The 16928-nt window shown below is 41.4% G+C and overlaps 1 protein-coding gene across 1 annotated transcript in view; it reads right to left on the reverse strand.

Annotated features, from left to right (window-relative positions):
• Positions 1-8289: 8289 nt before the first annotated feature.
• SHB (SH2 domain containing adaptor protein B) overlaps positions 8290-16928 on the reverse strand; it is a 71812-nt gene continuing 63173 nt past the window's right edge. The window contains exon 6 of the mRNA XM_048931719.1: positions 8290-11248. Within this exon, the coding sequence (XP_048787676.1) occupies positions 11065-11248 (184 nt within the window). The 3' untranslated portion in view covers positions 8290-11064. The remainder of the gene's footprint in view (positions 11249-16928) is intronic.

A 16928-nucleotide genomic window follows, 5' to 3' on the forward strand; every position in this document is an offset into this window, starting at 1 on the left:
CATAGCAGAAATATTTACAGTAGCTATTTTGAGTTTCACAATACCTAAACCTGACAACAATGCAAGCATAAATTGATTGAATTTTATTTACCTGTCTACCAAGGGATTAATTATATTACACTTCTTTCTTGCAGAGTAATGGCTGTTTAAAAAGATAAAAGGATAACAGATTCCAGGAGTCGTCAGGAGTCTGATGAGGATAAATTCCTGGTCCAGGAATTGGAACAAACCAACCAGAGGTGAAGCATTACTAGATTTGGAGCTCATCAGTGCACAGGAGAACATTAAAGAGGTTAAGACTGGAGGCAGTCTGTGCTACAGCCACAATTCACTGGTTTACTTTGTAATCTTGAGAAACATCAGCCTGGCAAAGAGGGAAATCAGAACCTTGAACTTCAGCAGAATGAAATTCCAGCTGTGTAAGGAATTGTTGGATGAGAAATGTTCTTGGGAAATGTTCTTAGGATCTGAGAAACAGAACAGAGCTGGCAGAACTTTAAGGGTACTTTTCTGAGAGCACAAGAACTCTCCATTCCCCAGGATAAGAAATCTCACACAGAAGGCAGAAGAACAGCACAGCTGAGCAAGGACTGCTGGTCAGACTGAGGAACAAAAAGGTGAATTATAAGCAGTAGAAGCAGGGATGGGTGGCCTCAAAGTATATAGGGATGCTGTCTGGATGTGCAAGGATAGGGTCAGGAAAACCAAGGTGAAGATGGAACTGAGCTTGGCAAGGGATGTGAAAAATGACAGGAAGGAATTCTACAGGTATGCTGGTCAGAAGAGACAGGCTGCGGAAGTTGTACCCCCCTGATAAATGAGAGGGAAGAACTGGTTTTTACAGATATGGAGAAGGCTGAGGTACTCAACAAGTACTTTGCCTCAATCTTCAGTAACAATCAGGAATCCTATACCTCTCGTGTCCCTGAATCTTTAGGCAGAGGCTTAGGGAACAAAATCCCATACACTGTAAGAAACTGTTCGAGACTGAATGTGTACAAGTCTATGGAGCCAGACAACATGCATCACAGGGTTCTGAGGGAACTGGCTGATGAATTTGCCAAGCCACTCTCCATCATGCTTGAAAAGTCACAGCTGTCTGGCAAAGTCCTGGTGACTGGAAAAAGGGAAACATCATTCTTTTTTTAAGAAAGGGAAAAAGAAAGACTCAGGGAACTAGGCTCATGTTTGTGCCTGGGAAGATTATGGAGCAGAACTTCTTGGAAGATGTGTTGTGGCACATGCAAGACAAGGTCATCCAAGACAGCCAGCATGGCTTCACCAAGGGCAGATTGCGCCTGACCGATCTGATGGCCTTCTATGATGCAGTGATGGCCTTAGTGGACAAAGGAAGGGCAACCAACGTCATCTCCCTGAACTTATACAAGGTCTTGGGCATAGTTCCACACAGTGTCCTGATCTCCAGATTGGTCAGATGATGTGGAGTTGAAGGGTGGACTATTCCATGTTTAAAGTATTGGTTGGATGGTCAGAGTATTGTGGTCAGTGTCTCTGTGTTCATGTGGAGCCCAGTGATGAGTACTGTCCCCAGAGGTACATCTTGGGACCAGTGCTATGACCAATTCTACGATAAAATTTTTGATTGAAATGCATAGGGAGCAAGATATGCTAGAGTACAGCTAAAGGATGTAGTTTTTCCCAGTACAAGCATTGCTTAACTTATCTTTTCACTACCATTTATGATTTCCAAGCCACTGGGTGGCTGTGTACATCACTAGAATCAGTACGAACAGTGCTGGCTCCAGCTTCAAAAACTTGGGTAATGGGCAGTAATTCAGCCCAAGTTATCTTTGCTTTTCCATCAGCAGAAATGTCTATAGCTTTGTTGAACAAAACATGTTTTCTTACATAGACACTTCCATCTTTAAACTGTACTTCTAAAGTATCATTAGTGTTAAAAGGGAGCATCTTGAATAGGAATAGAAGATGGCATGTCTCTTATGCTCTCGAGACAGTCACATTCAAATGAGAGTCCTTCCTGAACAATAATTTTCCCAAGGGGCAGTGCAATGACAAATTTTAAGTGCACACTGCTGTACTGTAGACTTTTGGGCTACCCCTAGGGGTAGCTCTTGGCCTTCTACATGATCTTTAAAAATAGGCAGAGGGATATGCAAAGAATGATTTATACCGAGATTTACCATCTCCCTGAGATTGGTATAAATTGCCCTAAGCACCCTTCTGCAAAAGGGATGCGTTTATTTTGGGGAACTTGGCAGCCACTGACTGCTGAAATGTGAACAAAGTCAGATAAGATAGGAGTGCTAAGCATTACATTCTTACCATAAACACTGTTATCTCATTATGAGATGTAGGCAGAATAGGATAGTGGAATGATGGAATTATTATTATTTACATTAATTCTATTAAATGTGAATCATGGTTTTGTGACTGGAAGCCCATTCTCAGATTCATTTCTTCTTAAATAAATTATAGAGGCCAAGACAGTTATGAAAATAATGAGATTAGTCCTTAGAACAATTGCAAGAGATTTTTCATCTATTGAAAAAGACATATATAACAGGATATTGAGTGTCACAGCTAGGACTGATTTTTCTTCACCTTCCATTGGTTTCTTAGGTAAGTAACTTCCTGGATAGAGCCCTAATATTTTTCATGTGATATTCCCAGTCCTAATCTGGTTAAATATTCCCAACTTTGTGTGTGACTTTATAGACTTTGTAGACTAATTCTTCAGTGAAACCTCCTGTTAAAATATTAGCAATATATCACAATAAAGTTTTACCAGAAGGTAATGAAGTTCACAAAGCCAAAAGCAAGGTGCTGCACTTGGGTTGGGGCAGTCGCAGGTGTTTATACAGGCTGGGGGAAGAACCCCTTGAGAGCAGCCCCACAGAGAAAGACTTGGGGGTCCTGACAGATGAGAAGCTGGACATGAGCCAGCAGTGTGCTCTTGCAGCCCAGAAGGCCAACTGTGTTCTGGGCTGCATTAAAAAAGGGGTGGCCAGCAGGGAGAGGGAGGTGATTGTCCCCCTCTACTCAGCGTTGTAAGTCTCCATTTGCAGCACTGCATCCTGGCCTGGAGGCATTCAAGGTCGGGCTGGATGTGACTCTGGGCAGCTTGGTCTGGTGGTTGGCGACCCTGCACATAGCAGGGGGTTGAAATTGGATGATCATTGTGGTCCTTTTCAACCCAGGCCATTCTATGATTCTATGATTCTGTGAATCAAGGCAGCTTGTAAAAGATTTATTATGGACAACGCTGGCACCGTTTCTTTATCAGTAATTCTGATAGCCCATTTCATATTTTTCTTTTCACTTTTTTTTTTCACTTTTGTTTTTCGAATATTCACATCCAGTATATTTAGGTCTCCTAATAACATTTGATATTTCGGTTGAGCACTAAATGTGTTGTTTTGAAGCCCTCAATACAGGACATTATTCTATCTTAATCACGAATGGTTTTCTCCAGTATCTATAAATAAATCAGTTGTTAATTTATTGTTCAGTATGACTCCGAGGGTGGGGCAAAGTCCTTCTCTTGCAGCCTCCCAGTATTTAAAGGGAGATTTTAAGCAGGAGGGGGACCAACTTTTTACAGGTAGAAACAGATAGTGACTGTACATGGGGGAATGGCTTTAGATTGAAAATGGGGAGTTAGGAGGATGTTCTTTCCTTAGAGGGCAGTGAGGCCATGGCACAGCTGCCCAGAGAAGCTGTGGGTACTCCATCCTGGAGGTGTTCAAGGCCAGGTTGGATGGGGCCCTGGGCAGCTGAGCTGGTGGGGGGCAGCCCTGCTCATGGCATGGGGTTGGAACTTCATGATCTTTAAGTCCCCTTCAACCTAAAGCCATTCTATGATGCTACTATGATTTGTTCTACTTGTCTCATTCATTCTCACTTTGATTAAGAGATTATTATTTAGCGGTATCATTTTTTGATGTTTAAATTAGCCCACTGACTTTGCTGAGCTTTTGTTAAACCACTGATTTAGATTAAGGTAAACCACCTACTCCCTGTGAATGGGAGGGTCAGGATTTAGTTCTCATGCGACTGTCTGCAGTGGTCTGTCAGAGCTCTTGCAAAAAAGGGTTCTCACAGGTAAATTCTGGTGTAGTTGCATATATCCCTGTGGCTTCTTACCATACAATTCGCAAATGGGGATGCAGCAGGAATGTGCTATGGAATAGGGTCATCACCTTGGACTTCATCCTGATGCAGTGGTTTATTATTGGTGCTTGTTACAATGCATCCTGCAATTCATTTGGGCCTCACCAACAAACTGTAGGTTCATTGCCCTGATCTTAATAATATTAATAAAGGATCCCTTTTCACCCCTTTGATAGCTAAAGTCCATAAGGTTTGGAAGGGGAGGAAAATACCACGATGTCTGAACCCTTCTTTGTATTTGGCTTAAAGCTTGCTTTCTGAGGCATTTCTTGTGATAAGACTGACTAAGATTGAAATCATCTCTTGCTTTTGTAAATAGGGATACTCTTCACACCCTTTTATGCCAATGTTGGCAAAACCATTGAGCTATTGACTTTGTGGGTTGTTTTTTATATGTTCCTTGAATTTTCTGTAGATCATCTACTTTAAAATCTTGAGTTTTAGTGATGTCATACTTCTGCAGATTGTCCCTTTATGGGTCATCAGTGGTTCACAGAATCACAGAATTGTAGGGGTTGGAAGGGACCTCCAGAGATCATCGAGTCCAACCCCCCTGCCAAAGCAGGTTCCCTACAGCAGGTCGCACAGGTAGGCATCCAGGCAGGTCTTGAACATCTCCAGAGAAGGAGACTCCACCACCTCCCTGGGCAGCCTGTTCCAGTGCTCTGTCACCTCACTGTAAAGAAGTTCTTGCGCATGTTTGTGCGGAACTTCCTATGCTGCAGTTTCCAGCCGTTTCCCCTTGTCCTGTCTCCACTCACCACTGAAAACAGTCCGGCCTCGCCATTCTGCCCTCCACACCTTAGATATTTATAGACCTGGATCAGGTCCCCTCTCAGTCTTCTTTTCTCAAGGCTGAACAGACCCAGTTCACTCAGCCTTTCCTCGTAGGAGAGATGCTCCAGGCCCTTCACCATCTTCGTGGCCCTCCGCTGGACTCTTTCCAAGAGATCCCTGTCTTTTTTGTACTGGGGAGCCCAGAACTGGACGCAGTACTCCAGATGAGGTCTTACCAGGGCAGAGTAGAGGGGGAGGATCACCTCCCTCGACCTGCTGGCCACACTCTTTTTAATGCACCCCAGGATGCCATTGGCCTTTTTGGCCACAAGGGCACACTGCAGTTACTTCTTGTTTAATCAAAAGTCTAATTGATACTAGTAATTAGGAATTAATTATTTCTCCATCAGATTAATCTACACTATCCCAGATGTCTCTGTCACAACCACTATAATAAAGAGCTGTGCAAACCTTTATAGAAGCTAAATATTATGTTGTAATAGTTTTGAACAGTGCTGGAAAGTCTCTGGCATCCCAGCTATATGAAATACTGAGATGACTGAGGCAGTAAGTATTTCTGTGTGCAGCTGGTTTGCAGGTGATTTCTCAGTGATATTCTTGTCTTGGTCACACAAATGCATATTGCAGATGTCAAGGAGCAACAAGAGAAGGCAACAAGAGAAAATGAGATGGGAGCTGAGTGATACCAAAACAGGCTGCAAGAAGCAAGGATGTTGAGTCAGCAACCAGGATCTGTCTCACAGAGACAATTTTCTTTCCCCATAGGGGAAACCACATGGGAAAGAATACAGGTGTGTCCATGCTGGAACTACATCATGGGCACATGAGGGTCCCCTTCATTTCTCCGTAGGGGCTTTTTGAGGTACATTTGGGGTCTCTCCCAAGTCTCTCTTGAGTGACTCTGGACAATACCTGTAACAGACTGGGTGGAGAATACCTGATCAGTGCACCCAAACTCTCTCAGCATCTAACAATTGCATCTTGCCTCACCGAACTCTGTGTGTCCTTTTTAAAGGTGCCTCACACCTTCCCCATGACACATTTCTGACTTTCATAGCATTTAATATTTTAGTCACCCTCAAACTGCTCCCGTTTTACACCCAGTCCCTCTCAATGTCTTTGCAATACTTGGGAACATCATCAGAGGACTCCATGGAAACTTCTGCTGTTTCCCGAGAAAACTGGACAGCAATGCAGGTGAGAAGGCTCAATCCATCAGCAGCTTGAGATGATGCATAGTACCAAATAAGATGTAGCAGCAACATTCCTCTCCATGTAGGCCCAGAACCTAGACCCCTGAACCCTTCCACCTTCTCTTCTCCCAACTCAACGTACCTGGTTCCTTCAGCCTGTCCTCTTACATTATGAGGTCTGAACCCTAGACTACTTTTGTGGACTTATATAGACTATAGACTTGCTTCAGCTTAAGACTTCGTCTTGAGATACATTCTCACCAGTGCTCTGCACCTCCTTCCTGTTCAGCTCGTTGTTCACTCTTTTCCCACTGATCATCCTCCAGTCTGTTCTCTTGCAAGAGGTAACTGCTTCCAAACATGGAACTGTCTCTTCTGAACTTCAGGAGGCTTATGCTGGCCCATTCCTTACTGTCAAACTCCCTCTAAATTTCCCTCCAGTTTACTAACAATTATGGTCCTCTCAAACACATGGGTAGGACAAAGAAAAATTGCTTTAAACTACAAGAAGGAAGATTTAGAAGGAAGTTTTTTGCTTAGAGAGTGGTGAGGTGCTGGAATACGTTGTCCAGAGAGGTTGTGGATGTCCCATTCCTGGAGATGTTTAAGGCCAGACTGAATGGGGCACTGGGCAGCCTGATAAGTACTTGATCTAGTGGTTGTCAACCCTGCCTGTGTGAGGGTGTTGGAACTCGATAATCCCTGACGTCTGTTCCAACCCAAGCCATTCTGTGATTCTATGATTGGAAGAGAAAGAGAACTAGTCCAGGATGTCTGGCAGACAGACCTAAGAGAGTCACTGGATTTACCTTAAATAAACTCTTTATCTACAGGCTTTGTGGATGTTGACTTCTAGCTGACAGGCTAGCAACAACTTTCTGCTGACAAAATGATGACAGGGAGGTGTCATCCCTCAATCATTATCAATCTCCCAAAGCTGCTCTGCAAAGCTGCAATTAAGCTACTGTGCTTCTGTCTTGGAATTGCTAGCATTGGTAAGTGAAACACAAAGACAGTGTAAGACACGCGAGAAAGAACTGAACTCACTACAGGGTCCAGCAACTAGTCTGCTGTGATATCCTTCCCTTCTCACAAGAGACTAAACCCAGAATAATGAAAAAGAAGTAATCTGCAGTATTTCGTAGTGTGATCGTTCCACATTATTAAAAGAGAAACACCACATAAAAACAGGAGATGCTCTACTGCTCAGTCTGCTCTTCTCTTGCTCAGACAGACCTGTGTCATTTCTGTGGCACAGCTTTGAAATGCCCCAACTGAAGGTCAGCATGAATAACTGGCAGCAGCAGTGGAGGATTAAGGCAGGCTCTCCCCTGCCATCCAGCTATTGAGGAAGGGTTTCCCCAGAGGGTAATCAGAAAGGTGAACATGGAGTCACACTTTGGATGAAAGGTGGCATTTGCAGCTACTACTGATGTTGCCATCAGTATGCAAACAGTGTTTGCATCGACAACCTGCAGAATGACAGCAAGAGAAAGGGCAAACCCTGAACCTCATTGCAATATAGATAAACAGTACATAAATATGTCATTCTCCAACTGTTTTTCCTCAGAACATGGACACAGGCCAAGTTCTTTGAGAAACTCCAAGTTTCTCAAAGTGTGTGTTTTGTATCTCTGGGTAAGTACAGCCTCCACAGAAGGCTGTACTCAGACAAATCTTAAAAATTTTCCCAGTTATGGAAGGAAACGCAAGGTGCAGTACTGGCCAACAAAACTTCCATTCCCAACATACAGACGCTCAGGCGCCTTCACCGTGCTGAAATACTCACCAAAACAGAGGCCTAATGAGCACCTCTTTTAAAGACTGCAAAAGATGATTCAGCAGTATTTACACAGAATAAGCAATAATAAACTGGATTCTGTGAGCATCTCCAGCAATTAGACAGCAACATCATTCATACATGCACCTGTGCTGCTTTTGTTGCATCCTTGCAAAGATACACACTGTCCAAAGAATTAGTCAGGGCAGAACCAAGGCATCTGATTTTCTATAGCCCAGCAATAATATTTAGTACACCGTTAAGACATGCAAATACAAGATGTTTTGAAAAGCCAATTCAACTGTTCTGTTCAAAACAATCTAAGTACACATTGACAATTACAGGAAGAAATTGGAGATGTTTATGATTTTTTTAAAATAAACTTTTAATGTGCTATATAGGCATGATCACTACGAGATCGTTCACCCATATTCAATACTACACACCGCAACACACTGCATTTTCAAAGTACATTAAAACGTCTGGGAAGAATATTCCTTCACTGGAAAAAATATCATACAATCACTTAAATAAACAAAGACAACATTACAGTGCAAACAAAATCCTGGCTTTATTTATTCTGCAATTACTGAGTATTTTCTTTCTAAAAGTTTTTTTTTAAAAATAATTAAAAAACCTACCCACTGACAACCAACATTTTCTGAGATGATTTCCTTTTGCTCAATCATGGTCTGATCCTTGAAGCTGTAGTAAACTGTATACAGATCTGTATGTTGCACATTGACCTGATTTGTGCCAGGCTTGGGATCCCAACCCCAAACCTGCAGACAGCAATAAAGTGGCACTGCTGGCTTCAACAGACTTTTTATCAGCCTGTGTCAAGAAAAATTCAGTACAACAGTCCTCTCCATGAACTAAAGAAGTATAGGTAAGAAAGGGCAAGGTGTTGGTTTACAATTATTTTGCTTTCTGCTCCTAATTGTTAGAGAGTGTAGGGGCTTACTTTTCCATAAGAGAAGAAAAACAGTTGTAGGACAGCAACAATGGCAGATTTTTAAAAAAAACACTTTGCCATGGGAAAAAGGCAGTATCACATCCCTTTCACCCAGGAGGCATGTGGGCATTGCCAGAGTCACACAAGCAAAAAAGAAAAAAAAGAGACAGCAGCAGATGCAAGCAATCTGATTCCTAATCTGTGAGAGATCTGCCTTCATGTAGTCCTGCACCAGCAAAAACATGCTGATGTTAAAGTGCTTTTATGCTCCTGCCAATTGGGTGATTTTATGAGGAGAATGAAGGCATTAGGGAAATGCAAAGGGTGCAAGGTGAGAACACAAAAACTGGAGTAGTTGTTTCTTGGAGAGGAATGTTGTCTCTTTGTAAACTTCATTGTACAACCCTTCTCTCAGAAAACCAGTAAGAACCTCTGCCTTTGAATTCCATGTGAGACAGGGACAGCTTGACTCATGACTGTTAATATACAGAATGACACTAGGCTCCTCATGTACATATGGTCCGCTCCTGCTCAGACTGTGTTGGATGTCAATAAACAGAACAAGGCAGGTTTAAAAGACAGGCAGCAGAACATTCACCACTGATGACATTATATGTGACTTCCTTCAGGTTCTTATCAGATTAGACAATACAGTGAAGCACTACTTTTACAGGCAGTAAGTGATTATTTCATTACATTTTTTTTCAGATTTGCACTTCTACACATACATAAAAGAGAAGAAAGGAAAGAAAAGCTGAATTAAATAACACACAATTTCACAGTCCTTTTGCAGTCTGTAAAATACCTAAACTGCATGAAACCAGTTTGCTACTAAAACATCTGATAGGTTAATGCACAACACTCTAGATATAGGTGGGAGATGGCACAAAGTGAGGACTACCAGGCTATTGAATCCCCAGTTCCAATTGCTGCACAATTACAGTATTTCACTTATCAACGAGCACACAGAGCATGTACCAAATATCTCCCAAGTGAATGGGCACCGAGTTGGCAGGACTGAGGTAGAGAGCAGCTTCTGCAGTGCTTCTTGCTGGCAGTGTATGAAATACAGCAAGGGGAGTTCTGCTCATGGGGAAAATGAACACTGGCCAGAAGGTGTGTGTTGAGGCACCATGTTTTAAGAATGTCTTGCACACTGGAAAATCGAATTTCTGCTCTGCTACATACCACTGTTCTCATCTGCACAGCTGCGAAAGCCAGCTTGCGTAACGGCAGTGTAACACACACTTCTGAGTCTGCTACCTCAGTGTGACAACTGTTTGTTTCAGATGAAATAAGCAAGTGAAGATTTTGCCTACAAAAGCCTTTTAGAAGCCTTTGACCACCCTCATGCATAAATACTAACCCACATATTAAAATGACTCATTCTCAACTACTTAAAACATCAGGGTGCAACTTCCCCAAACGATATCAGCCACCTGCATCTAGGAATGAAACTTGCAAATGAAGACAGTAACCCTTATAGATTTATTATTGTACCAAAAAAGAAAAAAAAAAAAAAAAGGATAAAAATATAGAATAGACTACTTTTTTTTATTATATCCCCTTATTCATAAATAATTGACCATGACGTGCTCTCACAAAACTATTCATTAAGTTTGATGTGCCTAATAACATTTCCACATTTGACTACCCCAAGAAACACTGGGGTTTAAACTCTGGGCATTAAGAAAACAAAATGCACCAAGCTAAGTGACCACACTGAGCTGCAAGGATTTGCCTGCTATCAGCTCCTTCTCAGGTACACCAAGAACCTCACAGGCAGGTTACTTTTGCACTTGGAAAAGCTTCTAAGGGTAGGAAGAGAATAAATGTTGCTGGTGCTTTACTGTTGAGAAGAACTTGATTCAGTTTAAACCCCGGAGAAAGAACGTTTTGTTGGGAAGTATTTGCATTCACAGAGAAGCTCTGGGAAGGCTATCTGTTCTCTCTGTACTAAGGTAAGATTTCTTTCTCTTACACAGAAGCACAGTTTTAGGGGCATGCTGCAGCATAATATTCCCATACACAAAGTCCCATACGCAATTCTGTAGATGACCCACATGCCCCAGTCTAAAGGCAGTTGCTCTGCATCATAGACTTGAGCGCTGGATTCCAACAATGGATTTAGTGCAACCCTGCTTACCTCTCACCTCCCATCCACAGGAAGGGGTGAGACTAGGATATTAGAGGGTCCGCACAGCCACAGGGTAGAGCAGTGACAAGTGTTCTGCTCCTTTGATAGGAAGCTTTTTTGTAGTGTAGTAATGGATGACTTCAGGAACACTGTCGAAGGGAGGGCTATTCTGACCCAGGATGTATTTTTCTTTGGTTTTCGTCAGTTTCATGTGCATAAAACCTTGACTGCTCCTACAAGAAAAACAAAGTATTAGTTCATGATTTTGTACAGGAGGAGGACAGCACCACAACAGACTCATTCACAATGCAGGGGAATGTCAGAGAGCAAGACATTTTCTAAGTGACAGGTCTAGACTACTCCAACACACAGTGACTGTTAGTTGCAAACATTCAGAGGCAGTCCAGCACAAAGGCAAAGCAAGTTTGTTTTACCCTAGAGCTTACCTAGAGGCATGCAAGAGGACAGCCTCTTTCTCCTTCCCTTCCATTTTGCTGTGAGCATTTACTTTTCACAAAACCACCCATCATTTCTCAACAAAAGGTGTCACTTTTTTGTTGTACTGGGTCTATGCAGGCTGTAAGCCTCATTCAGATGAGACAGATCTTGTCCTAGGGAGACCTCTATGCACGGTACACCTTTCCTACCCTACAGCAATTGCCCAGAGTGTGGCCTTGTGCAGGCAGACCTGCTGCCTTCAGCTGGGGAAAATTCCTCAGATCAGCCCTTTACAGAGATCTAGGGCTTAAAAAATTCCATCTGCATTGTGCTTAGTTCTGGCTGTTGGCCTGCCGCCTTCCCGCAGGTGCAAGTCAGTATGAGATTTTGTTGAGGATTTTTTTTTTCACATTCTTAAGGCAAACTAAATACATGTTTTAGCTTAAACATAATAATAGTTAACTATCAATGCACGAGGCAAAATTCTACCACCATAGGCAGTTCTACAAGGAGTCTGCAAAGATGCACATCCTGAACTGACTTGAGCAGTGCTCTGGTCCAGTGGTCATAGCTTCAGACCATTTCTTACAAACAAGGGAACATCTGTGCTGCTTGTTTTTCCCTTCACTGCAAAGCAGTGAGGTATGGCAAGAACAAATACTTCTGTTATTATGTTACTCCATCAAAGCTCAGAGACATTGCTCAGAGAAGCTCCAGTGGTCCCATTTCTCATCAAAAGAAGAATTTTCTCGGCAATTTCTCTTTCTTTAGGTAAAACGTGTTTGCGGAGCAAACTGCAATCACAGAGAACTCCCCAGCACTGGTGCATCTCATTAGTGTATGCAGTGTTTGAAAGGAAACACGCAATTCATGCCAATGCTGGATACCATTCATTACCATAACAAAAAGCAATTTTTGATCAAAAGGCCTATGAAATACTGCTAATGAAATTGACCCTAGTAACAAAACCAATCTGCTTCTAAAAAGCCAAGATATTTAATAATACATGATGTAATTTTGCAGCTGCTGGTACATACTGCCCGCAGCTAATATGTACCTCTTACAGCTCTTACTTTTTCTGGTAATTGCTTGATGAATTTTTCATGAAAAATACAAGCCACACTCACCCTAGATCAATTCATTTCATAGCAGAATGACTGAAAAACCTTTCATACAAAACTGATATGACTGGAGGTAGAGGGACCACTTTCATCCTACAGAAACGGTAGTCCCCTTAATGTCAGCTACATGCAATTCATATTTATAGGATCAAAAATCCATCACTGTTTTCCAAGTCTTCTATTCTAACTCATCAGTATCTCAACACACATACTCTCTTTTCAATCAGACTGCACTATAATTTTTGAGAGGTGTAGACCTGCAATTGTTAAAACTCAGTAATGAAGCAAAATGAACTATTGGGAATAGAAGGATTAAACTGATGATCAAAGAACCTTTCCCTGCAGTCACTATATCATCATTTATGTCACCACTTAATCATTGTAGCCCTCTTGGATGCTGGCCTCACTTAGCCATTGAAAGATGAATTCCACAAGGCTAACACACCCAGGGATTTTATTTGCCCAAGGCTCTTCTATTAAAACCAATTGCTATTGAAGACCTTTGTGAAACTTCCCAGGTGATTCAACTTTCAACTGGTCACATGGAGATGAAAAACTGTATTCATTGTTATCTTCCATTATTTTCATTCTTAGCTATCTCCACTAGTTATTCAGCAAGATCTCTGACAGTTCTCAATGAAAGCTAGTTTTCTTTTAAAGGTATTTATTAGAAAACTAGTAGGAAATGCTAACCTAGTGTTCTGACTGTTGAAAATTTGGGATTCTGCACCTACATTTATGTCCCCCCTCCCTCCCCTGCTGAAGAAGATATAAAGAAGTCTGGTGTTTAGACAGCCCCAAACCCAGAGTTTCCCCTCCGCAGGTTTTCCCTGAATAGGTTTGAAATGGGGGTAGACCTTATTGTAGTTTCTTGTGAAATAAATACCAACCTCCCAAAAAACAAGCAGAAAACCAAAACAAGAAAACCCCCCTCACATCCATTGTATTTCCTCCCTTGCACTTCTGTGGTTTTGAGTTCTCCCCAAAATAGCATTATTTTTACTCAGTAAAACCCCATTTGAATGCACAGCCCTCAGAAGTAGATTTCTGATGTCCTTCTCTATGAGTGGCTAAGGAGCAGAGGTGCTAGCAGCCACATGAAGCTGATCTCAAAGCTTTGCAATAACAAGAATACTCGTTCACAAAAGAAAAAAGACTAAGAGGAAAGATCAGCATTCGACCAATGAACAGATTTTGCTGATTGCTAGTGTTTGTACGCAACAGTAACCACCACATTTTTAATGATGGAGTGAGTTCTAATTTCTATCCCAGCTGTCCAGAACTCTTTAAGCTGAGCGCTATTCCAAGATTACTGGCAGATGAAAGCAAAGATCATTAGAAGCTGAATTTTCTGTTTTCAGTATTTTCCTCCCTCCCTTCTTGCTTTCTTTTAAGTTTCCAAAAATTACACTGCGAATCTGTTATCTGCTTTCCTTGCTCCGAGTAAACTAACTGAGACATCATTTGTTGCAGCCAGAAATACCAAGATAGACATTTCCAGTCTTCTAGAATGAAGAACAAATTCACTCGGAAGGAAGTGGTGTGGCAGGTGGACTGAAAGATCTCTGTAGGTTTTTTCCAGCTGAGCCACTTAATTCCTTGTTGGAACCACGCCCTTGAAATTAGCTCTTCCAAGTGCCAAGGATTTCAAACACGGTTTGAAAGATCTCCATTCGGAGATCACAGGATTGGGATCCTGTGCTGTAAACCCTTCCCTTTTTGTTTCTGAAGTCTGCCTTACAGGCTCCCCTCTTCTGACATGCCTCAACTCAAAGAAAATTAGGGCCCATTAGTAACTGGCATGGACAGAATATGTCTACACTTGTTTTACAACACGACTTCTGTTAGACCAGTGACTAGAATTACAGGAATATAGTTCAGAAGGAAACTTGAAAGTAATATTCCTCCATCATCATCTCCTCCAAACCCTTTCAATTCATGCCTTGATCTTAGTAAATATAGAGGTTACTGAAATGTAAGGTAGAGATGAAGGAAAAGCTCTATGACTGAAGTGGCTGTAAATCAGTTTCTGCTTAGTTTTCTGCAGTGTCATTTGTGTTCACTTGAATTTTACAAGCACAAGCAAAACATGCCTTTGACAATGTATTGTCATGTTTTTGGAATCTGGATTACTCAATTATTTCAGCAACAATAGTTGCTAGAAACTTCCTGGGCTTCCAGGTCTGACAACCAAGAAGTAGAACCTAAAAGAAAACCCCAAATTGAACACATGAACATTGATGAAAGCCAGTGTCTTATGTAGATCTGACATAATCACTTTGCAAGAAAATATGCTGGAACCTTATTTAATTAATGTAACAAATAGTTCCTGTGTGACTTCCAAATGTTGCTATGATTTCACAGTGTTTCTCCCAAGTTTTTGTTCAGCTGAGAGTGACAAAACAAAGACAGCGTCAACACAGTGACACTACGGAAAACAATAATTCCTACCTTATTTCAACCATTCTCATGAGTTTCAAATGCAGAACTGGAGACCTCTTGGATACTGATCCCTGTACCAAACTGCTTTGGACTCTCTAGGGCAGGTGTTTATACAGACACAATACATGATACATGACTAATAGTCACACCTTGTTTAAAATGTTTTGCAACTCAACCATAAAACCAAGCGACTTTGAATTAGAGCTTTCCCACACATTTTACCTCAGGTTTTCAAAATCCAGAGAGGATGGGAAAATGGATTGTGCAGACTGCTCATCAGATCGCGCTTTGTTTGATCCTATGCCTGAACTCTGGTAAAAGAACCTTCAGGAAATATTAATTAGGCACTAAACCTAGCATTTTTTTTCCAGAAAATGCTAACAACTGTGAAATATTATTCGTGTTCACAATCAGGAAAATTGGTCAAGCCTTCTGAATACAGGTTTTGCTGTAGAAAGTGGTGTCTTGTCAGAACAGATTTTCTGCATCAAGGCATTTATAGTGAAATGCCACTCGGGCAAGGAAAAAGGCAACAACATTGCAGCAGCATCAGGAAAAGCATTCTAGCAATGCTGGAAATGAATGCTGTTTCATGTTGTCACTTTGAACAAAACTGACAATGTTTCACTGCAACTTAAAGAAACAAAGAAATGAATTCAAGTCTTTTCTGGAACAAACAAAAAACAAACCTGTTGTTTTCCCCCGTATATGAGTGATCAATTGAACAAATCACTTACTGGAAAAATCAAATTTCCGACCTGACTATTGTTCCTGTGGCTCAGCTCTGCTTTTTCAAACACAGAACACACAGCATTGTCATCCTGTGTCTAACAGCCATTATCTCCACTGTACAAGCATGTGTCACTTCCTCTGTAAAAAGGGTTTGCAGCACCATGCAAAACAGTACTCTGCAGAAGAGTGCTCTGTTGTGCCCAGGCTCTATTCTCTATAGCAATGCTAATCTGCTGCTAAGAAAGCAGGAATAATGTTTAGCCTGTTGGACTTCTGTAGAAGTGGCAAAATCCTCATCTGCTAACAGCCACCTCCTTGTAATTTCTGTTTAGGCTGAAAGCAGACTAGAAATGCATAGAGGGATAAGAATTAGGATTTTCTTATGTTACAACTACTGCTTTCCAAGAAGATGTTATGTGTTTTAAATTAACTAAAATGTATAGAGCCCAGGTTAATACAAAAACCAGAACCTACTGTAGAGCTTATGTAATCAGTCTTGAAAAACAGGACCTCTTCTACAAATCAGTCTTACATTTTCACACGCAACAAAAACTCTGCTTTCACTCTCCTATGCCATTTAAGGAAAACCACAAGTATATCTGTAAGCTCATAGGATTAGGGTTTTAGTAAACAACATCCTCCATGGATGACAAAAAGGCTGAATTCAGCTCTTCTCTCCCACTGAAGGCAATGATTGCACAGAAACTATTTGACAAGAGAGAAAGTAAAGATCATTCCTGGTTTTACTGACACTATGCACATTCAGTTCATTTCTGAAATAATCTAAAATTTAGAAGTAGTCACATTTCTCCAAACTGAAAAGTGTAAGGAAGGTGCACACCACTGCAAAGGGCCTTGGCAAAAGGAGACCCCGACTGAAGGAGTTAAACAACCCTAGGAACCTCAAAAAGCTCAAAAGCCAAGCAATTAAAAAATCACTCAAAAAAATGGCAGAGCATCTTGAAGGTTCTGATGAAACCTGATGAGTTGAGAATCACATATTTCTTGTGGCCACAGTCTCAAAGCCAGCAAATAAACAATGTTAGAGGCAACTGTACTTAGGGTTTTGAGATGAATTTTAAATACTGGAATAGATCTTAGGAGGATCAAAAGCATACGTTATCCTCTTCAGGATATCAAGCTGGAAACCTTTATTACAGTGAATAAGCATACTCAGCTG

The sequence above is a fragment of the Lagopus muta genome, chromosome Z (assembly GCF_023343835.1).
Source record: "Lagopus muta isolate bLagMut1 chromosome Z, bLagMut1 primary, whole genome shotgun sequence".
In the NCBI taxonomy this organism is placed as follows: domain Eukaryota; kingdom Metazoa; phylum Chordata; class Aves; order Galliformes; family Phasianidae; genus Lagopus; species Lagopus muta.